This window comes from Oryza sativa, chromosome 8 (assembly GCF_034140825.1).
Source record: "Oryza sativa Japonica Group chromosome 8, ASM3414082v1".
In the NCBI taxonomy this organism is placed as follows: Eukaryota; Viridiplantae; Streptophyta; class Magnoliopsida; order Poales; family Poaceae; genus Oryza; species Oryza sativa.
In genome coordinates, this window is record NC_089042.1 from 3,263,570 (window position 1) to 3,282,490 (window position 18,921).

The following is an 18,921-nucleotide window of genomic DNA, read 5'->3' on the forward strand; positions in this document are numbered from 1 at the left end:
CTGCCGGTATCGGCTAAATCGTGTTGCTAGATTAGATTAGCTTAGACATCTACCACCCTGAAAACTCAGTCAATGGCTTGATTGTCTAGATATTATGTTTCTTTTCATACTTAGTGCTGCATCAGTTAAGTTTGTCTACTAAGTCGTGCTTAGAACCATAATCTCTAGCCTGCTTCTTGATTGCCAATAAGGGTATCATCGGGGTTTCAGCCAGTGAGTTATCTGGACGTTGCATCGGCTCATAAGGATTGCATATACATATAAGTTGGATTTAGCCGATGACAATAAAGGTTTCACTATTTAATCTAATCTTGTGGATTTCATGACATCGGACCTCCAGCCAATGTGTGCTTTAAACCTCGGATCGATGCTTATTTATCATATCATTGCTAGCCGATTGGTTTCTACCGGATTATATTGCAATATTATACTATCATCAGCCGATTGCTTTTATATCATCATCTACATTGGACATATAGCCGATTTATCAAAATCCTATCGCTATCGGCTGGTATTGGCATCGGCTATTATCGATATCGGCTGAGATTGCTCCATCGGCTTGTCAGCCAATCGACTGTTTTGATCTACTATTTGCATATCTTGTCAGTTTCAGGATCAAACTGACTGGCACGCCCGCATCTCATCAATCTTTGGACCTGCACAGGAGCTAAGCAGATCTCCCAGGCCAGTATGTTCGATTTTTTCGTCAACAGTGGCGCACGCCGGATGCGGACGGGGACGCCATGGCCGTGGCCGCGGACGACGTCGACGTCGACCTCGGCATCCTCGGCAACTCCCAGGGGCCCCGCGCCGCCACCACTACCGGGAGGAATAGCGCACGGCGGACGTCCTCCTCCTCCGGCTGCCACCGCCACGCCTCCCCGCATGGCTGCATCTCCTCCTCCTCCTTCGGCGGCCATCGCTGCACGCCGCCCCTTCTCCCCGCCGGCCACCGCCCTTCTCCCGGCCGCCACTGCCGGATCTCGATTGCCGGCGCTGCTCTGGGGGGAGCTGTGTTAACAACCAAATTTGGTAATATCAGCATCGGAAAGGAAGATCAGATCGAAGCGGAATCGAAGATGAGGATTATCGCTGAAACAGAGTAAGAATTGGCTGGAGTCCAGATCGGCTATGATTGGATCGGCTGAGCCCGAGTCAGACTTGGTTAAGTGATGTAGCCGATTCCGACAATATGACCTAATGTACAACGTCGGGTTGAATTGATATGCTTCAAGATGATTGCCACGCATGGATAGAGTCCTGATAAGGCAATTGTATCTATTAATTAGGATATTTTGTGTAATTTCCATAGAGATATGTTTGGACAAAAGTCTGCCGCAAAGATTTATGGTATCTTAGAGTTTGTTAGAGATAAGAGTCGTGTCTGATATGGACATAGTTTGTAATTTTCGGGTATAAATAGACCCCGAACCCCATGTAATCAATTAACACACACGTTCAATACACTTTCGGTGCATCGCCACCCTTTTTGCTTTAGTTTATTTCGACGAGTTCTTACTTTCGGGTTGAGCTGCATCGGTTTCGATCTTCAACAAGAGGTAAAACTTGTTATGACGGCTTGCGTTCTCGGGATTGGTGCTTCCATCTTTATGATACTCTAATATTGTTTATGTAATTCGTCGAGTTATCATATATTTTACATAATCTCTGGCAATATCGCAATTTAACCTATTATCGGCTAAACATCTGTCGGTAGAAGGCAGCCGATTAGGTTAAATATCGATGTTGACTTTGATTATATAGGATATCTACCACTCTATGAAACCTCCAGTGACTTGATTGTCTAGATATTGTTCTTCTTTTCATACTTAATGCTGCATCAGTTGAGTTTGATCTATTAAGTCGTGCTTAGAATATCAATCTCTAGCCTGCCTTCTGGTTGCCGATTAGGGTAGTATCGGGGTTGCAGTCGATCTTATCTTATTTAACTATATTTACTCTATATGCTTCATTGATATGTTAAATCTGCCCTTTATATTAAGATCTTGTTGCATTTAAGTATATTAGACTTTTGTTTGATATATCCTACTTGTCTTAATATCTTAGTATAAAATGGTATCGGAGTATTAGCCGATACATGCTAAATCTGTTTGATCGGCTATGCTATGAACATATATAATCCTATTATTAATATATATTTCGATCTAAGTGATTTATACTGTCTCGGCATAGCGACCGATCTATCTCAATCACTTGATTTAAGTATATATCGATATAAGGATTATATATTGTTAATATCTACAACCGATCGAATAGATTTAGTTCCTTCATATTTAATAATGACTGCCGATCGATGTATATATGACATCGGCTCAAAGATAAATGATATGTCATCGGCACTTAGCCGATCGGCTATCGTTTATGGATTTAACCACGGTTTCTTTGTTTTTGTTTCTTGTTGATTGCAGGATCAAATCAACTGGCACGCTAGCATAACCCGCAGCGAGTTTTGGACCTGCACTGGAGTTAAGCAGATCTCCCAGGCCTCGTGTTTTACATCAACAACCTGCCGCCGCCCGGGTCGATCTGTTCCGCCCACCGCCATCGCCGATTCCCTTTTATCGCCCCAGCTTCCTCCTCCAGCTCGGTGCTCTCGCTGGTGGGCGTCGGTCTCGCCGCCCCCTCTAGCTCGCCGCTCTCGCCGGAAGAGGAGAGGAGAGGGGAGAGTGATGAAGAGAGGGAGATGGGGAGAGAGGATGAAGAAGAGGAAGGGTGAGTTTGACTGACATGTGGGGCCCACGATTTTTTTATTATTTTCTATGTGAGACTAACATGTGGGTCCCATGGATTTTATTATTTTTCCGGATCGAATTGCCACATAAGCGCCACGTCAATGCCACGTCGGACGAAGACCGAGTCAAATTAGCCATGTAGGCGTCATGTCAGCCAAAACCGCCATCAAAACCGCCGAGAGACCTAATCTGCACTGGTTTTGATAGTTGAGGGACCCGTTGTGTCTTATTTTCCGATTGAGGGATGAAAATCGGATTTGGTGTAAAGTTAAGGGACCTCAGATGAACTTATTCCACTAGTTATTAGTGTACTTTTTCCTATTAGGAAAGGCCTGTTACAAGCCTAAATTTAACCCTCCTCTCAAAACAAGAAAGGTCAAAGCTTTAGGTTGATCGTCCTTAAATTCTTCTGTAGGACGTTTTTTTTTCTTTTTAAAAAAATCAGTATTAATTCTGACCGTTGATTTCTTGTGAGTTGTATTCTTAGTTTCAACTTAACAGCCACCAACATCATTTAGACGGAATTGCTACATCACATTTAACAAAAAAAAGTGGAGGCCGGCTAGCTATAATCTTGTAGTTTTCTTACATTAGGGAATGCTTCACGATTCGTGCGAGAGCTCATTCTCCTCTAGCTTCAGTGCATCCAATGAACTACAGCAACCGACAGCGACTCAACAATTAAGGTTCAGTGTTCAAGGTAGGGTCAAGGGTGGACGCTCACAATTTCTTCTTTAAAAAAATATTTGGACTTTGGAGGGATGTCTTTTCCTCCAAATCTCTTTTTTTTTAATATTAGTCAATCCCTTATTTGAAATCACTTTGAAATATAGATCCGTATATATAAATTCAAATTAACCAACTGGAAAAGGTTCAACCATTAAGCAAAGTCTGGTTAGAACGCGCTAATACTCTCTTTAGTTATAAATATTTGACGCATAGGGAAAGATTTTGTCAACCTTTTAAACTTTGATGCGAGCATCTCCAACAGATTATCCAAATCGGACTCTCCAAACACCCATATAGCCAACTCTCCATCTAATTTGGCTAGTCAAACTAGTTACTTACTCCAACAGACTCTCCATTATGTATCTATGACAGCGGGACCCATATGTCAGCCTCAAATACCCCTTCTTCTTCCTCCTCTTTTCTCCCCTTTTCCCCGAGCCCTCCCTCACCGACCCCTCTACCACGTCGTCTCCAATCTCACTAGTGTCGCCGCTCCATTCATGCTGCCGCCGCTCATCCCTTCTTCTCTCTCTCCGGTGCTCGAGAGCAGACGGCGAGTGGGAGGCCTTCGCGGCGGTCGAAATCGGCACTAGGCGCTGGCGGCAGCGAGCGGGAGGCTGCAGCGATGCTCGCCGTCATGCTACCTGCTGCCGCGGCCGCGGGCGGATCTTGTGCTAATTGTCTCGCCACCGCCCAAGTCTCCACCACTGCGCAGCCGACTAGGCGGGAAGGCGAGAAGCGAGGCGAGATGGGTGGAGCAGATGACGGGGAGGAGGAAAGGGTGGGGCGACGGAGGCCTGGGGCGGAGATGTTGACGGCAATGGCGAGGCTGGGTGACGACTGTGCTGCCGCGTCGGATGGGGAGATGGCGGCGGTGGCTGCTCGAGGCGAGGGGATTTGCGCGACGCTTGACGCTTCTACTCGCGGGCGATGTGATGGTGGCGACGCCGTGACGATGGGGAGAGGTGGATGGGAGGTGGTGGTGGCGGCGAGGTAGCTGCTCGGAACTCAGGAGGCGTTGTCACTGGCATTTCTCAGGGCAGTGTTGCTTGATGATGTCTTTGGCCAGCCAAACCAGCTGGCTAGATTTGGCTAGCCCACCTGATCATTTGGCCAGCGAGATGGCTTAGCCATCCAAATGGAGAGTTTGTTGCACCTCATTTTCTTGCTATGTTTGCTATTTTTTAACTTGGAGAGTGGGATGGCTGACCGGTTGGAGATGCTCTTAGATGCCTAAAATCTTTTTAAAGAAATGTTGAGATTTGGCTTGGAAAGTTATATAATAAATTTATTGGAATTTACAAATTTATTCTAATATAAAATTAAAGATCAATGTTTCACAAGTTTAATAAAACTTTATCCTAAACATTAAATATCTATGACCAAAGAGCATATATACTCCCTTTAAATGAACTAAACAACATCATACACAAATTAAATGTAAAGAGGGAGCAGTATTTTTCATGGATGCATATGAGCATATCCAAAACGGTCGTTGTATATATCCGGCCCTTATTTAGGATAGAACATGTGTGCTAGGTAGCACACGGTAATCGAATTTTAATTTGTCGTTCTCATAACGTCAGCTGGTAGCAGCAATACTCGTTCGTCCGTTCTTGGTTGTACAAAACTAATTGCGCTACTCCCTCCGTTTTGTAATAGGTAACAACGTTAATGTTTTATCATATATTTAACGATCGTCTTATTAAAAACATTATCTAATTATAATTTATTTTTTAAGTTATTTTGTCCTTAAAAGTATTATGAGCATGATTGATATCTTATACATTCACATAAAAATTTTAAATAAGACGAATGATAAAATATATGTTTAAAAGTCAACAACGTTATCTATTAAAAAATGAAGGGAGTAAACTTTGCCTTGTACAAGGGACCAAGAAAGAGACGACGCCGTTGACACGCTAGCTAGCTCACTGCATTAATCACACACACAAAACAACAAATCAAATGGGACTAGGAGGAGACCAAACCAATCAGTAACATGGCTATATATATAGAGAGAGAGAGAGACACACACACACCCATCCTGATCCAGCTCGATCTAACCGATCGATTCATCATCAACAATTCACAAGAACTCCATCACTTACAGTGCAAATCAAGCTGATTTCATCAGACAAATTTCACTAATAACTAGCTTAGCTGCCGTAGAGCCGTGTGCGATCAAGATCGTATCATCCATGGCGTTCTACAAGTACGGCTTCGCCTTCTTGGCCGGCACCGGCTTCGGCGCCGCGCTCACCAGCCTCCGCCGCGACGGCGACAGCTGCTGCCCCATGCGCCGCCGCCGCCGCCGCTGTCGCCGCCACCACCACGACGACGACGACCAGCTGGTCGACGGCGACGGCGACGGCGAGGCTGCAGGGGAAGAGCGAGACATGAAGGAGAGCAAGAGGGCGACGACGACGACGAATCCGAAGGCCAAGAAAGGCAGCAACAAGGAGAAGAAGGCAGCTGCTAGTGTTGCTAGGGAGGAGGAGGATGACGATGATGAATAGGATTAATTTGAGTTGATTATTAATTAAGTTCAGTTTGAGTTCAGCTATTATATATTTTTAGGTGCTTGATTCCGTTGCTGTGCCAGTTTAATTGTGCTTGTTTAGCTCTGTACTCGTTATCCTGTTGTGTGTATTGACAAAAATAAGAGAATATACATATATACCTCTCTGTTGTTAAAAAATAAGTACCTTTGTTTGACGGTTTTTATTTTTTGCGTTGTGAACGGGAGTCGTCAGCCATCTCGATCTTGAGGAACTCACAACTAAGATAATAATAAAACTAGCTAGTAGAATAAATTTAGGCTAACTCGGGATAAACTCCCATTTTGTGACCGGAATGGAAAATTTTCTGGATAAATCTACAAACGAATTACGCTTAGCAAAACGATAAAGATTGAACAAACTAAGGCAAGATAGAGATATATAATATGAAAAGATGACACAATTAGCTAATTGTGTGTTGGATTGTTGGTTGTTGTCAATAAAACCTACCATATTTGTTATAAAGATATCGGTCTTATAATATGAGAGTTTCTCCATGTCTGTTATAGAGATCAATTAATACTTGATAAATCTCAACACAAGCAACAAAATATGAGAAATATCTCAACTAGGCTCGGAATCAGAGTTTACTGGTCAAACTGGCCATCATGGCCTGGTTGGACTGCTAGATTTCAGTTAGACCGGCCCATATAATGGTTAGATCGGCCTCTTCTATATAGGTATTGGGCTTTTTAAATATAATTTGGTCTTGCTATAACTGCCCAACTACAAAATTTGGTTGTCAACATACAATTCCTTTTCTTCTTTTTTTTTTTACAAATCAGGAATTAAAAAGCACCTACACATCGGTATTAAGGGCAATAAACCATTATCAACCATAAAAAAACCCTTGTGAGCATCTCAAAAAACCGGATATCTTACTGTAGAAAAATAATTAACCGTAAATAAGAAGACTCGGATCGTACTAAACAGGTAAAAAAACTAATTAACTGAGCTAAGCCCACCTCACTATATTTCAACACAATTAATTAACTGCGCAAGTCTCCTAGATTGCTAGCGAGAGAGGCACAAGAAAAATAAAAAGGCCACAATTTAATCGACCAGACAAGGACAAGCCTTGCTCGGTGGGTGGTTGGGGGTATTACAAAAGGTATAAATTCCTGAAGTTCAGCTGTTGTAGTCTGACCCTTGGAGAAGAAGTTGATCATGAATCTTTTATCCACCAAAACCGTGTGATAGTGGCCACCCCTTGCAACGTCAGATCATTTCAACTATTATACTACTAGTAGTTAGCAATATCAATTACTACCTCCGTTTCAACGTTGGACCTATTCGTGTTATTTGAAAAATTAGTGTAAATATGAAAAAGAATAAGTCATGCTTAAAGCACTTTTGATAATAAAGCAATTCACAAACAAAATAAATAATAATTTTATATTTTTTAAAAAATAAGACGAATGATTAAAAGTTACCAATCTATACCTAATTAAAAAATAAGTAAGGCTTCCGGTTAATCTTTTTGTCCGTCATTAAGAGTGGGCCCACACGATAATTCGTCGCTAATCCACGATCCGAAAGCGTGGCCACGATCTCTTACGCCTGCAAATAAAGGAGAAAAGAAAAATAAAAAGAGAAAACCTTGTTTGTGGAGCAGCCCATCCAAAGCAGCCTGGATTGGATTAGTGACGAGGCAGCCCATCCAAAGCAGCTGCAGACCGGCCCAGATAGCAGCCGCAGCCCACCAGCGAGCCCACAGAGCGGAGGAGAAGCAGCCCACCAGCCCAGCACAGTACTGCGCAACACTGTAGCAACCGAACACGAATAAAGTTTGGACTCACGCCAAGCAGGAAAAAGAAGAGATCTTATTACTTAAAACATGTAGTCACCAATAAAATGAATTATTTACCGACAAAATAAATTCTTTTTTAAAAATAAAAATAATCACATGTGTCTTTCTTTTTTTTTAGAAAGAGTAATCACCAACAAATTGAATCATGTTTACATTTGGATTTTTTTCGCTCATCAATTGCTTATTCGCCACAGGACACCTAATCACATCACTTTTTTTTTCATTCATTGTATAATTTCTTCTATTATTTAGAGTGAAAGTTATTCTGCGATATACCACATTTTTTTCTTTCCTTCTGATTATTTAAGTGAGTGGTTATGCAATTGGAGTGCAGTGAGGTTGATCTGATAGCTAGCAAAAAATATTTCTTATATTATGGCTACTCTTTACAATATGAAAAAAAAGTGCTTATCAATATCGAGTACCAAAAAAAAAACAAAGTACTGCAATTGACTCATAATAATACATGACAAAAAAGTAAATATTTTTTGTGGTTTCAAAGTTTAGTATCCATGTCAGTGGATTTAGAGCAACAAATAATTATATCATGTTAGCGTCTTATTTGCACTACAAAGATTCGATTCGACTATAAAGACCTCAATGAACCTGGTGGTTTTATGCTCCCACACACTAATTACTATTTTTTCTTCCCCCAATGCAACGCATGGGCATTTTGCTAGTAAAGACTCAAAGCGATAAGTATTTTAAGATGGAGGTAGTATTCAACTCTTGCATAGAACATGGCCATCAATAGGTTATTAATCTGTTGTATACTCTGCACTATTATTCCTAGATCTTTACATTTCCTTAGCTTTGCTCCCTTCAATTCCTTTCTTGAACCCTTGTCCAAGAAACACATATTCATCCGATTGATGGACACACTGATGCTAGCTTCTTCAATCCAGCTAATTAATTACACACACATAACACATATAAATAGCAGCACAGATACACGAATTGTTCTCATCCATTAACACCACTTCTCATCTGCAGTTCAGACACACACACACACACTGACACAAACATATATACTTACATATAAATACAGATATATATATATAGGTGGTTAGCTACCTGTATAGTTTATACATTAGCTAGTGTATGTGTTGTTGTTGATCATCGATCGCCGGCGACGACAGGGAGAGATCGATCCACGATGGGTTGCCTGCTGCGGCGGCTGTTCCCGTTCCTGGTCGGCACGGCGGTGGGCGTGTACGCGGCGCAGAATTACAAGGTCCCCAACCTCCGGGGCCTCGCCGACCGCGGCGTCGACGCCGCCAAGCACTACGAGGAGGCCTACCGCAAGAAGCCCTCCGCCGGCGGCGGCGGCGGCGGGAGCAGGAAGAAGATGAACAAGACCGTCGAGATCGACGACGACGAGGAGTAAATTAGTTGATACTGCTAGTGCTAGCTCACTAGTTATTACATTTTCTATGAAAACGAGCAGCTAGTGTGTATGATATGTAAATTATTGGAATGTTCTTATGTGTACACGTAAAACTTATACGTAAACCTTATTTGTACTGTTTCTAAATTAAAAAATTAAAAAGAACGGATATATTAATAAAAATAAAGGACGAAAAATTGATCAAATGGCGAAGTAGTGGCCACTTTCACTATTGCAATCAGCCGAACGTGTAGGTGAATCGACCATTTTGACTCCCATAGAATCAGATTCGTAATCTACTACTGGAGAAACTATCGACGTTTGATGTCGCGATTCCGGTATTTGTATAGTATGGGGATCGTTGGTACTAGGATATATGTGAGACTTAGGTAAAAGAGACGGAGAACACACCAGCCTATCTAACTGTTGTCGACTTGGCGGTCTGTAGTACTGACTCGTAGTCGACAACAGGGTAGCCTTCCTCCTCGAATCCGCATCCGGCGAGATCAGAGACAGCGCTATATCTCTCCTGACAGTATCCGTAGGCACCGTAGGGGACTAGCCATGCCTATCTCTGAAATCGATATCCGACGTCTTGTCTTGGCGTATGTTGGCTTGTATGTTGATCTTGTGTCTTGATCTATTGTTCCGTGTATGTTGATTGTGTCCTCTCTCCTCCTAAGGGGCCTAATATTTATGGGTAATTTGGAACCATGCCATTATAATTTTGTAAAGTTTGAGATATGCCATCGGTATCTCAATGACATGCAGGACCCACATGAGTCAATGACATGTGGGTCAGGATGGCATATCTCAAATTTTGCAAAATTATAATGGCATGGTTCCAAATTTCCCTATATTTATACCCATAGGTGTTCCCTTGTCCAAGTAGAACTAGGGAAACCAATATGGATACAATCCGAGTAGTCCTTGTCGTTTCCATGTAGAACTCTAATCATCCTTCCTTATGCGGAACTCCTCCTATATCCGAAGGTTGTTTCGGATACAATGCACAGCCTCCTGTACCGATAGGAGCAAGCCGGCCAAGCATAATGTTCTCAGTGACACCTCTCAGGTAGTCAGATTCAGCATATACAGCAGCATCAAGCAAGATATCCACCGTCTCTTCAAAGGAACATCTCATAAGAGGCCCTGTGTCATTACGGTTGATACCATGCCTTGTAATAGCCATCAGATGCCCTCTGTATGTCATTGTATCACAAAGAATGGCCAGATGTCTGTAATTGACATAAGAACCATCGAAAGATATGACCACCCGCAGCTCATCCAAGAGAGCTCGACGAACAGCCTCGATTCCAAGAACCTCAATTACTTCGATCAAATGGTTACTTGTTGTCCTAGTAGCATCAACATCTTCATGGCACATGACAGCCAAGAGATTAACACCTTCCGTATCAAGCATCCACTCATTATCTGCTTTGAAGCCAACATTGTCCTCAAATTTATTGACCTTCCCATATTTGATAAAAACTTTGTTAATATCTGGAATTCCACGAAGTGCCATCTCTGTCAATATCCTCAGCAGACTCATGTTACTTTCAATCTTCTTGAGGAAGACATCATCCTCAGCAGACTCATCTTGTATTTCTCCCTTTGGAGCTTCATCATTTGTGATGCGGACACGAAGGATCAGTTTATCTGCATTATCATCATTAAATATGCATGACAAGTCATCATCAAATTCATGATTGATCTTCTCTGCAATATCAGCCATGCTCAACTTCTTATCAACCATCATCTCACGATTCAGCTCGATACGCAGCAGCCACGGTGAAATTTTATCTGGGTCAATATCCTCATCAGGCATTTCATAATAGGACCGGACAAATTCAACATCTTCTTCAATAATGGTTCCCAGTGGATCAGGATCATACCATATCTCTGTAGCATGTGTCACACTGCGCAGAGTAGTGTACTCTAAGGCACATTGGACATTCTTAGCCAGTTCTTTCTTCTTGTTCACCTCAGGCTTTAGGTAAACTGACAATGATGGAGTTTTTATCTTCTTAGCAACATTAATGATCTCTCTCAGCCTGGGAACTCCAAGAGTGACATTCTTGGCACTGACACCAGCATAATGAAAAGTATTCAGGGTCATCTGAGTTGCCGGTTCTCCAATGGACTGTGCAGCTACGCATCCAATCATTTCACCAGGAGCCACCAAAGACTGAAGGAATCTCGATTCAATCTCACCAATAACCCATTCAAAAGCTTCCTTTGTAAGCCTGTACTCCTTCAAGACCCTCTTGCTAGCGAATGTGCTTCGAAGCAGGATATTGAAGAACAAAGTTGCATTCTTCTGAGCCTCAATACTCATAGCATCATCACCAGGAACAACCTTCAGTCTTTCTTGCAGCTTATCTATTGCCTCCACAATTTCCATTGGGTGCATGTCAGAAGGCCTTCTGAGATCAATCTTGAATGTCTTCTGTGCATTCCAGATAAGCCGTTTGAGGTTGACAGGCATAGGCCATGTATTATCACCAGTTGTGGCAATCTCAGAACCAAGCTGGAACCGGTCAGCTTCTAGCTTCTGAACCTCTGCTTCAAACACATTTCTAAACTCACGAATGGTCTTCAAATCATCAACATGTTCTGGTAACATGTAATTTGGCCTCCAGTTCTCATCGTCCAGTTCATAACGAAATACATTATCAAACTCACCCTTCTTCATCTTCAAGGAATCCAACTTCTGTGACTCAATCCAAACAGCATCCATGCCATCTTCTCCATATAAGAACTGAATGACGTCTCCCAAGGAATTTCTTACCGTACCATCATATTTCACTATGATATCTTCCATAGCCTTCACAAGTCGTCGCTGGATATATCCAGTCTCAGAGGTCTTCACAGCAGTATCAATCAGACCTTCTCTACCACCCATAGCATGAAAGAAAAATTCTTGTGGTGTCAGACCTCTAAGGTAAGAGTTCTCCACAAACCCACGACTTTCAGGACCATAATCATCTTTTGTGAAGTGGGGCAACGTTCGATCAATGAAGCCAAATGGGATCCGCTTGCCCTCAACATTCTGCTGTCCGACACAAGCAGTCATTTGAGAAATATTGATGAAACTTCCTTTTGAGCCTGCAGTAACCATAGCCTTCAGGTTGTTGCTTTCAGACAAACTCTTCTGGGCACTACTTCCAGCATCATCACGAGCCTTGTTAAGAACCTAGCATGGAGAAAGGGTAGATTAGCAAGTTGCAATTCTACAAAATGGAGAAAGGGTAGGTTTTTCTTTTTCAATAGACAGAACAAAGCTAGACAGTCAAGCAGTACCTGATTTACTCTATTTTCGAATGATTCCATCATGGTGCGTCCTGGCTCAGCTTCCAATTGTTTATCATGAGCTTGCATAATAAGCTCCTTCACATCATCTTTAGCTTTTGAGATTGTCTCATTAATCTTCACCATGGTGGCAGCATCTGCAATTGTATCCCCAATTCCAATACTGAAACCATTTTGCAGAAGCCAGTAGTTGACTAGCCACTGTGTATGACCTAAGAACTTGCGAGCAGCATCTGGACCAACCTCTTCCCTGCAAAGAGCAAGACATAACTTGCTAAGAGAAAGGCCAAACGGAATATAACTAAAAACTGCAGCTAATCTTCAACATTAAAAGTTAATTACAGCATTCTCACCAAATAACATGAATAAGACTTCCAGTTGATGTCCCAAGTGTCTTTTTGCAAAGTGTACCAGATAGAAGCTCTCCCTTCTCTATCCGGACCATAGTATCACCAGGAGTAATAAATCCTGTTTCAGCTTCAGAATGCCAGGCTGAAAATCTAATTAAATTGATTGGCTTGGGAATAATCAAGTTGAAAACTTGTTTCCCAGTCCAAATAGGCCTTGGTTTCAAAATGGCAGGGGCAGGGACCTTTCCATCGAAATCTTCCCACCACATTAAGATGTTCATAAACACATCCTGGAGAAAAAAAGGGAATGATGAGCATAACTGAGCAGAAAAGAACTAATTAAGGTATCATGTGCAGACTTGCTAACCTTTTCAATAAGAGTATCTCTTTTAGTAATTTTGCGACAGCCAAGAAGCGTGTCCTGGACAATACCCATAACAGGCCTATTCGACTGAGGAGACACAATACATTTTGGAACCATCATCAACTCTAGAACTTCAGCTCTGGTCTCAAATGACTGCGGAACATGCATATTCATTTCATCCCCATCAAAATCTGCATTGTATGGTGAAGTAACGGACAGGTTTAGGCGAAAAGTTGAATACGGCATGATTTTAATGCGATGCCCCATGATAGACATTTTGTGAAGACTGGGCTGCCGGTTGAAGAGAACAAAATCCCCATCATTGAGGTGCCTTTCCACCTGATGAAATAGAACACCAAATGAGGGGACTAATATAGAAGACAATATTGTCATATGAACATCAGTAAAGCAGATTCTACAATAAAGTTGGTATTCACCTTGTATCCCAGCTCCAGATGCTGATCACTACTTTTCTTCACATAACGAAGATCAAGCCTCTGACCGTCTTCCCTGATAATATACTTTGCACCTGTCTTGCCAGGGGGAGGGTGAGGCCCATATTCAACAAGCTCTTTCAATCTGAGATCATTGAATTTAGGTGTAAGTGATCATTAAAGAACTGTGATCATGCCTCAATAACAGTAAAGATGTTTTTTTTTTTTACCTCTCGATGTTATATGGAGTGACAGTTTCTGGGTATGTCAAGTTCAAAGCAATACTCCATGGCACTCCCAATTCATCAATGTTAATATTCGGATCTGGTGTGATGACAGTACGAGCTGAGAAATCAACACGCTTTCCCATCAAGTTTCCTCTAATGCGGCCTTCCTTTGCTTTCAGCCTGCTGCAAATTGATTTAATAGGCCTTCCAGAACGCTGTGTGGCCTGAAAATTCCAACAAAAAGATAATCAGGATAACTTATTTGCATCAAGTAAAATGGCAAAACGACTGTAATCTGCTCACCCTTGGCTGGCCAGGAAGTTCATTGTCAAAGTATGTTGCAATGTGAAATTGCAACAATTGAGCAAACTCTGTTATTATGTGAGCTGGGGCCCCATTTCTCTCTTGCCTCCTCAAGTTCTCATTATGTCGAATTATCATAGCTAATTGATGAGTCAAATCATCCTGTAAAGAATAGCAGAGAGTTCATGAAGGTGCATCATTCTTAAAATCATCCAGTAGGAAGGTTAAAAAAAAGTGTGGCATATAACTCACCTCACTTCTGGAAGAGGTATCCATCATGACAGATGGCCTCACAGGGGGTGGGGGAATTGGAAGGACTTGCAAAATCATCCAGTCAGGGCGGGCAAATTTAGGGTTCAGACCCAATAGAAGACAGTCCTCATCACTTATACGTTTAAGAACATTGAGCACCTAAGTACAAAATAAACAGGAACCACATAGTTAAATGGATATTCTTAAAAATAATGTATTGAACCTGAGTAAAGATTGTGTGCATACCCTCTCAGCTGAGAGGATTTGCTTTCGCTCCACTGGTTCAGGGAGTTGCTCTTGATCATCGTTTTTCTTCTTTGGTGCTTTAAACTCTGCAACCATCTTCATACCATCAACAGTGATATTTGGCTGCTGAGCACCACAGCCACCCCTTTTCTTTACTGGCTCATCAGTATCTTGCTGCTCCTGAACATCGAGGTCATCACCCCCCGCGCAAACTTTTTTGCTCTTGCAAGCATCATATATTCTTTTCAGTCTATTTTTTGGGTTCCTTATTTTAAGAGCCTGCTTGAACTTGGTATCATCCTGCAACAAAAGCATTCACCCATTGATAAATAAACTCAGAGTTGAGAAAAGATGGAAAACGTAAGAGCTAGATCCGGTACAAAGATAAAATAAGATTTACGTTTGCATGTATAGTCCGAATAAACATTTTATATCAATATGATTCCAGTTTAGCATGTCCAGCATTGAAAACAAAGGCATCTTCCGGTTTTTGCCTTAACAGTAAAAAAGAGGACAACAGAAGGGGAAAAGTAAGTCGCAAAAAAAAATTGTATTTTCACATGTTAAACGAGTGTAACATAAAAGGATATTACCAGATTTAGTTTGCAAACACAAAACATGCAAAACATAACAGAGTTAAAAATGGCAAATTACAAGTATAGCTGTGTTTCCATGAATAGTCAGGAATCAGAATAAATAGGGTTCAGTTCCAGTTTAGCATGTGTAGCATAAAATCAATGGTGCCTCCTTTGTTAAGATATTTTTCATATAACAAAGTCCTGCAAAACAGCCAAACCCGAGAAGTGGGGTCCATGTACCTCATCCGCAAGGATCTTGGAACAATTGAAGCAGACGCAACGCATTATGGAGAGTACAGTCTTGATGAAGCCGATATGGAACATTGGCTTAGCAAGCTCAAGGTGGCCAAAGTGGCCTGGGCACTCCGCCATCCCAGCCATGCATGTCTCACATTTGATCTTCTGGTCAATAGTCCCCAACCGAGGGTCACTCAAGCCACCAGGCTTGGGCTTCCCCCTTTCCATGGTTTCTGCATGCTCTATCTGCACCACTGACATTTGCCTCTACAAAGATGCAAAGCAACACAGAAACCACATCAAATACCATCCTAAAAATTATGTTTTTTTACACACTCCACATGCAACGGTAATCTTGTAATTGAGCACTTATCACATTGCCGAAGCAGAACCATTAAACCTGATGACTCAATACTATCAAATCCATCTAGTCCATGTTACTATCAACACAATAACTAAACCTCAGGCGTACTGAAAAATTTAAACTTCATTGTAAAGATCAGAGCTTCCCAACTCAACAGGTACACGGCACCGCACAACAATGACTCTGCAAAGTACAAATTCAATTCGATGCCTCACAACTTATGACAACAGTACATGTTCCACCGATTGCTTGCATTATAAGTACACTGCTAGCAAGTTCCATCCTAATTGCGTCACTATACACCTTATATTACAAGTTACAACAAAAACAGAACACCGTTTCCTTGTAATTGTAGTGCACAAAATTTTAAGTTACACGTGGTTGTTCATACGCTACAAGTGATAACCTCATTCCCCTTGAAACATCCAAGTACCGACTCAACCAAAGACTGATCCGAATTTCAAACATTTCGAGCTCCTTGTAATGTTCAATTGGAACTTGTGATACCAAACTCGCCCAACAGCAATCTTAAGCTAGCAAGTTCACCCATCCACCCAAACTCACCCCCCCCACCCCCCCCCCCCCCGACCTGACCCAACCCGCTCGAATTCCAGACTCCGCGAACACACAGAGAGAGAAACCAAACAGTGGCGGCGGCGGCGGGGGAGGGGGAGGGGGAGGAGGAGGGAGCGGGGGGTATTACGATCTCGTCGGGGCTGAGGATGCCGAACTGCACCAGCTGCACCTTGGCCACCTCGGCCGGCGAGTACGGGAACCTCGCATCCATCTCTCCCGCCGCCGCAGCCCACCACCTAGGGTTTCAGATCGCGGCGCCGCCGCCGCCCCCTCCCCCCACCCGCCGCGAGCACCACCGGGCCTCGCCCACCCGCGTGGGCTCCACCCCCCCAGTGAGCAGAGCAGCAGCGAGTGTTTTTGGCGGCTAATTCGGGGCGAATCGAATGGGATCGCGCGCAGATCGCCTCGCCGCCTCCGCGAGGTGAGGGGAAATCGCGGAGAGGAAGAAGGGTTCGTCTGAGGAAAGGGGAAGGGGAGGAACCGGATCCTCTGACGTAATTCATTCTACGTCAGAGGAACGTTCAACCACGGATCGTCGTTCCTTGCGCATCTGACGGCAACCACCGTTTCAGGCCGTCCCCGCCTTTAGACCCCACAAGCGCGATGTCTCTGCTTGCTCTCCGGCCCATTCGCTGATAGGGGCAGCGGCGCCGCGCCGGTCGGCCACCCGAAAGCTCAGGCAGCCGTGTGCTGCCGCCGGCGGGGAGGACGGACTGGAACGCAGTGCTACCGCCGTCCGCCGGCGAGGTCGAGGGCGAGGACTCCGCCCGCCTCGGTGTTTGCTGTCGGTGTTTCTCGGAACCGTCCTCGGTGAGCTACACGGGGAACAAAAAGAACAGAAAAATTACTCATCTTCTCTTCAGTTCGTGCCATGAGATTTCTTTCCTTGGTTAACATCTGCACTCGATTGATCTCTTCTTCAAGGAGAAAAACCATCTTTTTTGGTAATTTTTTATTGCAATTGCAGACTTGCTATGCCGCATTCTATATGAATCTGTTGGCAAAGTTCTGGTTTCAGCTCTGATTTTATTTCTTCAGGTTACTTGGTAGTTTCTGGGACAAGCTAATGACAGCACGAATGCCTTAGCAAGAATTTCAACCAGCTGCCTCTTCCATGAGAAAAGGCAACCTGATGATGCAAGTTCGATAGACTACAGATCGATTCCAATCCAACCTCGCCGGCGATGGTTCCGAGAAACAGCAGTTGCTGGGCGATGGGACCAACAGCAGACACCGAGGCGGTGCGGAGTCCTCGCCCTCGACCTCGCCGGCGGACGGCGGTAGCACTGCGTTCCAGTCCGACCTCCCCGCCGGCGGCAGCGCACGGCTGCCTGAGCTTCCGGGTGGCTGGCCGGCGCGGCGCCGCTGCCGCTATCAACGAATGGGCCGGAGAGCAAGCAGAGACATCGCGCTTGTGGGGTCTGAGGCGGGGACGGACTGAAACGGTGGTTGCCGTCGGATGCGCAAGGAACGACGATCCGTGGTTGAACGTCCCTCTGACGTAGAATGAATTACGTTAGAGGATCCGGTTCCGGAAGGGGAAGGGGGGTAGGGGCGTATTTATAGACGTATCGTGCGCCGGGTGCGCTATCGTGAGCCGGTGCGCGGGGCGCGTGGACCCGTGGGCGCGGTGTACGGGGAGTTGGGGAGTAGGGTGTTGGTGAACTCGGTGCACGGAAGGTGGGGAAACCGACTACGGTGGGGTGAGTTTGGGTTTCGGCCGTTGGATGGGGAGTGGACGGTGGAGATCAGAGATCACGAGGAGCTTGTGTGGGTCTGGTACGGTCAATGCGGAAGGACCGTTTTGTCTTTTTGTGCAGTGCTGTGTCTTAACATTTGCATTTTTCTTCCAACAGGACACATCTTTTTTTTTCTTTCAACGAAGGAAACAAAGAGGTGTTTAAAAAAAAGAGAGATGTTGTACATTTGCATTTTTTTCCCTTTTTTTATTCTGAAACTTGTTGGCAATGAGGCAGAGGCCAGAGATATAATCCGATTTTATTATCTTAAAAAATAGGTGCTCTACAGCATATACTTTATATAGTGGCATTACCCATGAGGGTATAATTAATGTTACCCTATACAAATATTGGACAGCAATACAGTTTTTATTTTATCGATTCAAACGAAATTGAGGGATAAGAAAGTCCAAGACAAACATATTTGTTAACCTTACTAACAAAGGTGAGGCAGCATGACACGGACTGAACATTAGTTCGATCTATGGCTGTAGAGATAACACCAATACAATATTACCATGGTGCTCACGTCCTCAACCATGACTCATCTAGTTCCGGTGGCTAGAGTTGTTTGTGGTGACTATGTATAGGTTGTATATGTGCAAGGTTGATGAGTTCAAGTTTTACGTAAACCTCATCATTGTGTCGTTAACTGCAACTCGTATGGATCTAGTGGGCCAAAGTTTATAGAAACGTTGG

The 18,921-nt window shown here is 43.5% G+C and overlaps 2 protein-coding genes across 2 annotated transcripts; one reads left to right on the top strand and one right to left on the bottom strand.

Moving 5' to 3' along the window:
- The first annotated feature begins 8,818 nt into the window (after positions 1-8,818).
- LOC136351389 (uncharacterized) lies at positions 8,819-9,446 on the top strand. The gene has a single exon (XM_066303457.1). It carries the CDS (start codon positions 9,010-9,012, stop codon positions 9,238-9,240), a length of 231 nt encoding a protein of 76 aa, XP_066159554.1. The 5' UTR covers positions 8,819-9,009; the 3' UTR covers positions 9,241-9,446.
- On the bottom strand, positions 9,438-16,941 carry LOC136351388 (DNA-directed RNA polymerase II subunit RPB1-like). Its single transcript, XM_066303456.1, has 11 exons — positions 16,611-16,941; positions 15,547-15,810; positions 14,729-15,028; positions 14,483-14,641; positions 14,231-14,392; positions 13,931-14,151; positions 13,704-13,845; positions 13,270-13,605; positions 12,906-13,192; positions 12,544-12,802; positions 9,438-12,436 (listed from the first exon to the last, which is right to left on the bottom strand). Exons 1-11 carry the CDS (start codon positions 16,692-16,694, stop codon positions 10,196-10,198), a joined length of 4,455 nt encoding a protein of 1,484 aa, XP_066159553.1. The 5' UTR covers positions 16,695-16,941; the 3' UTR covers positions 9,438-10,195.
- Between the last annotated feature and the right edge of the window lie 1,980 nt (positions 16,942-18,921).

Excerpts from the sequence above, each read along its gene's own strand:
- LOC136351389 (XM_066303457.1), top strand. The coding sequence starts at position 9,010 with ATGGGTTGCCTGCTGCGGCGGCTGTTCCCGTTCCTGGTCGGCACGGCG.
- LOC136351388 (XM_066303456.1), bottom strand. The coding sequence starts at position 16,694 with ATGGATGCGAGGTTCCCGTACTCGCCGGCCGAGGTGGCCAAGGTGCAG. Across the intron at positions 15,811-16,610 it reads TCCTCAGCCCCGACGAGATC|AGGCAAATGTCAGTGGTGCA; the intron begins GTAATACCCCCC and ends GCATCTTTGTAG. Across the intron at positions 14,152-14,230 it reads AACTTCCTGGCCAGCCAAGG|GCCACACAGCGTTCTGGAAG; the intron begins GTGAGCAGATTA and ends TGGAATTTTCAG.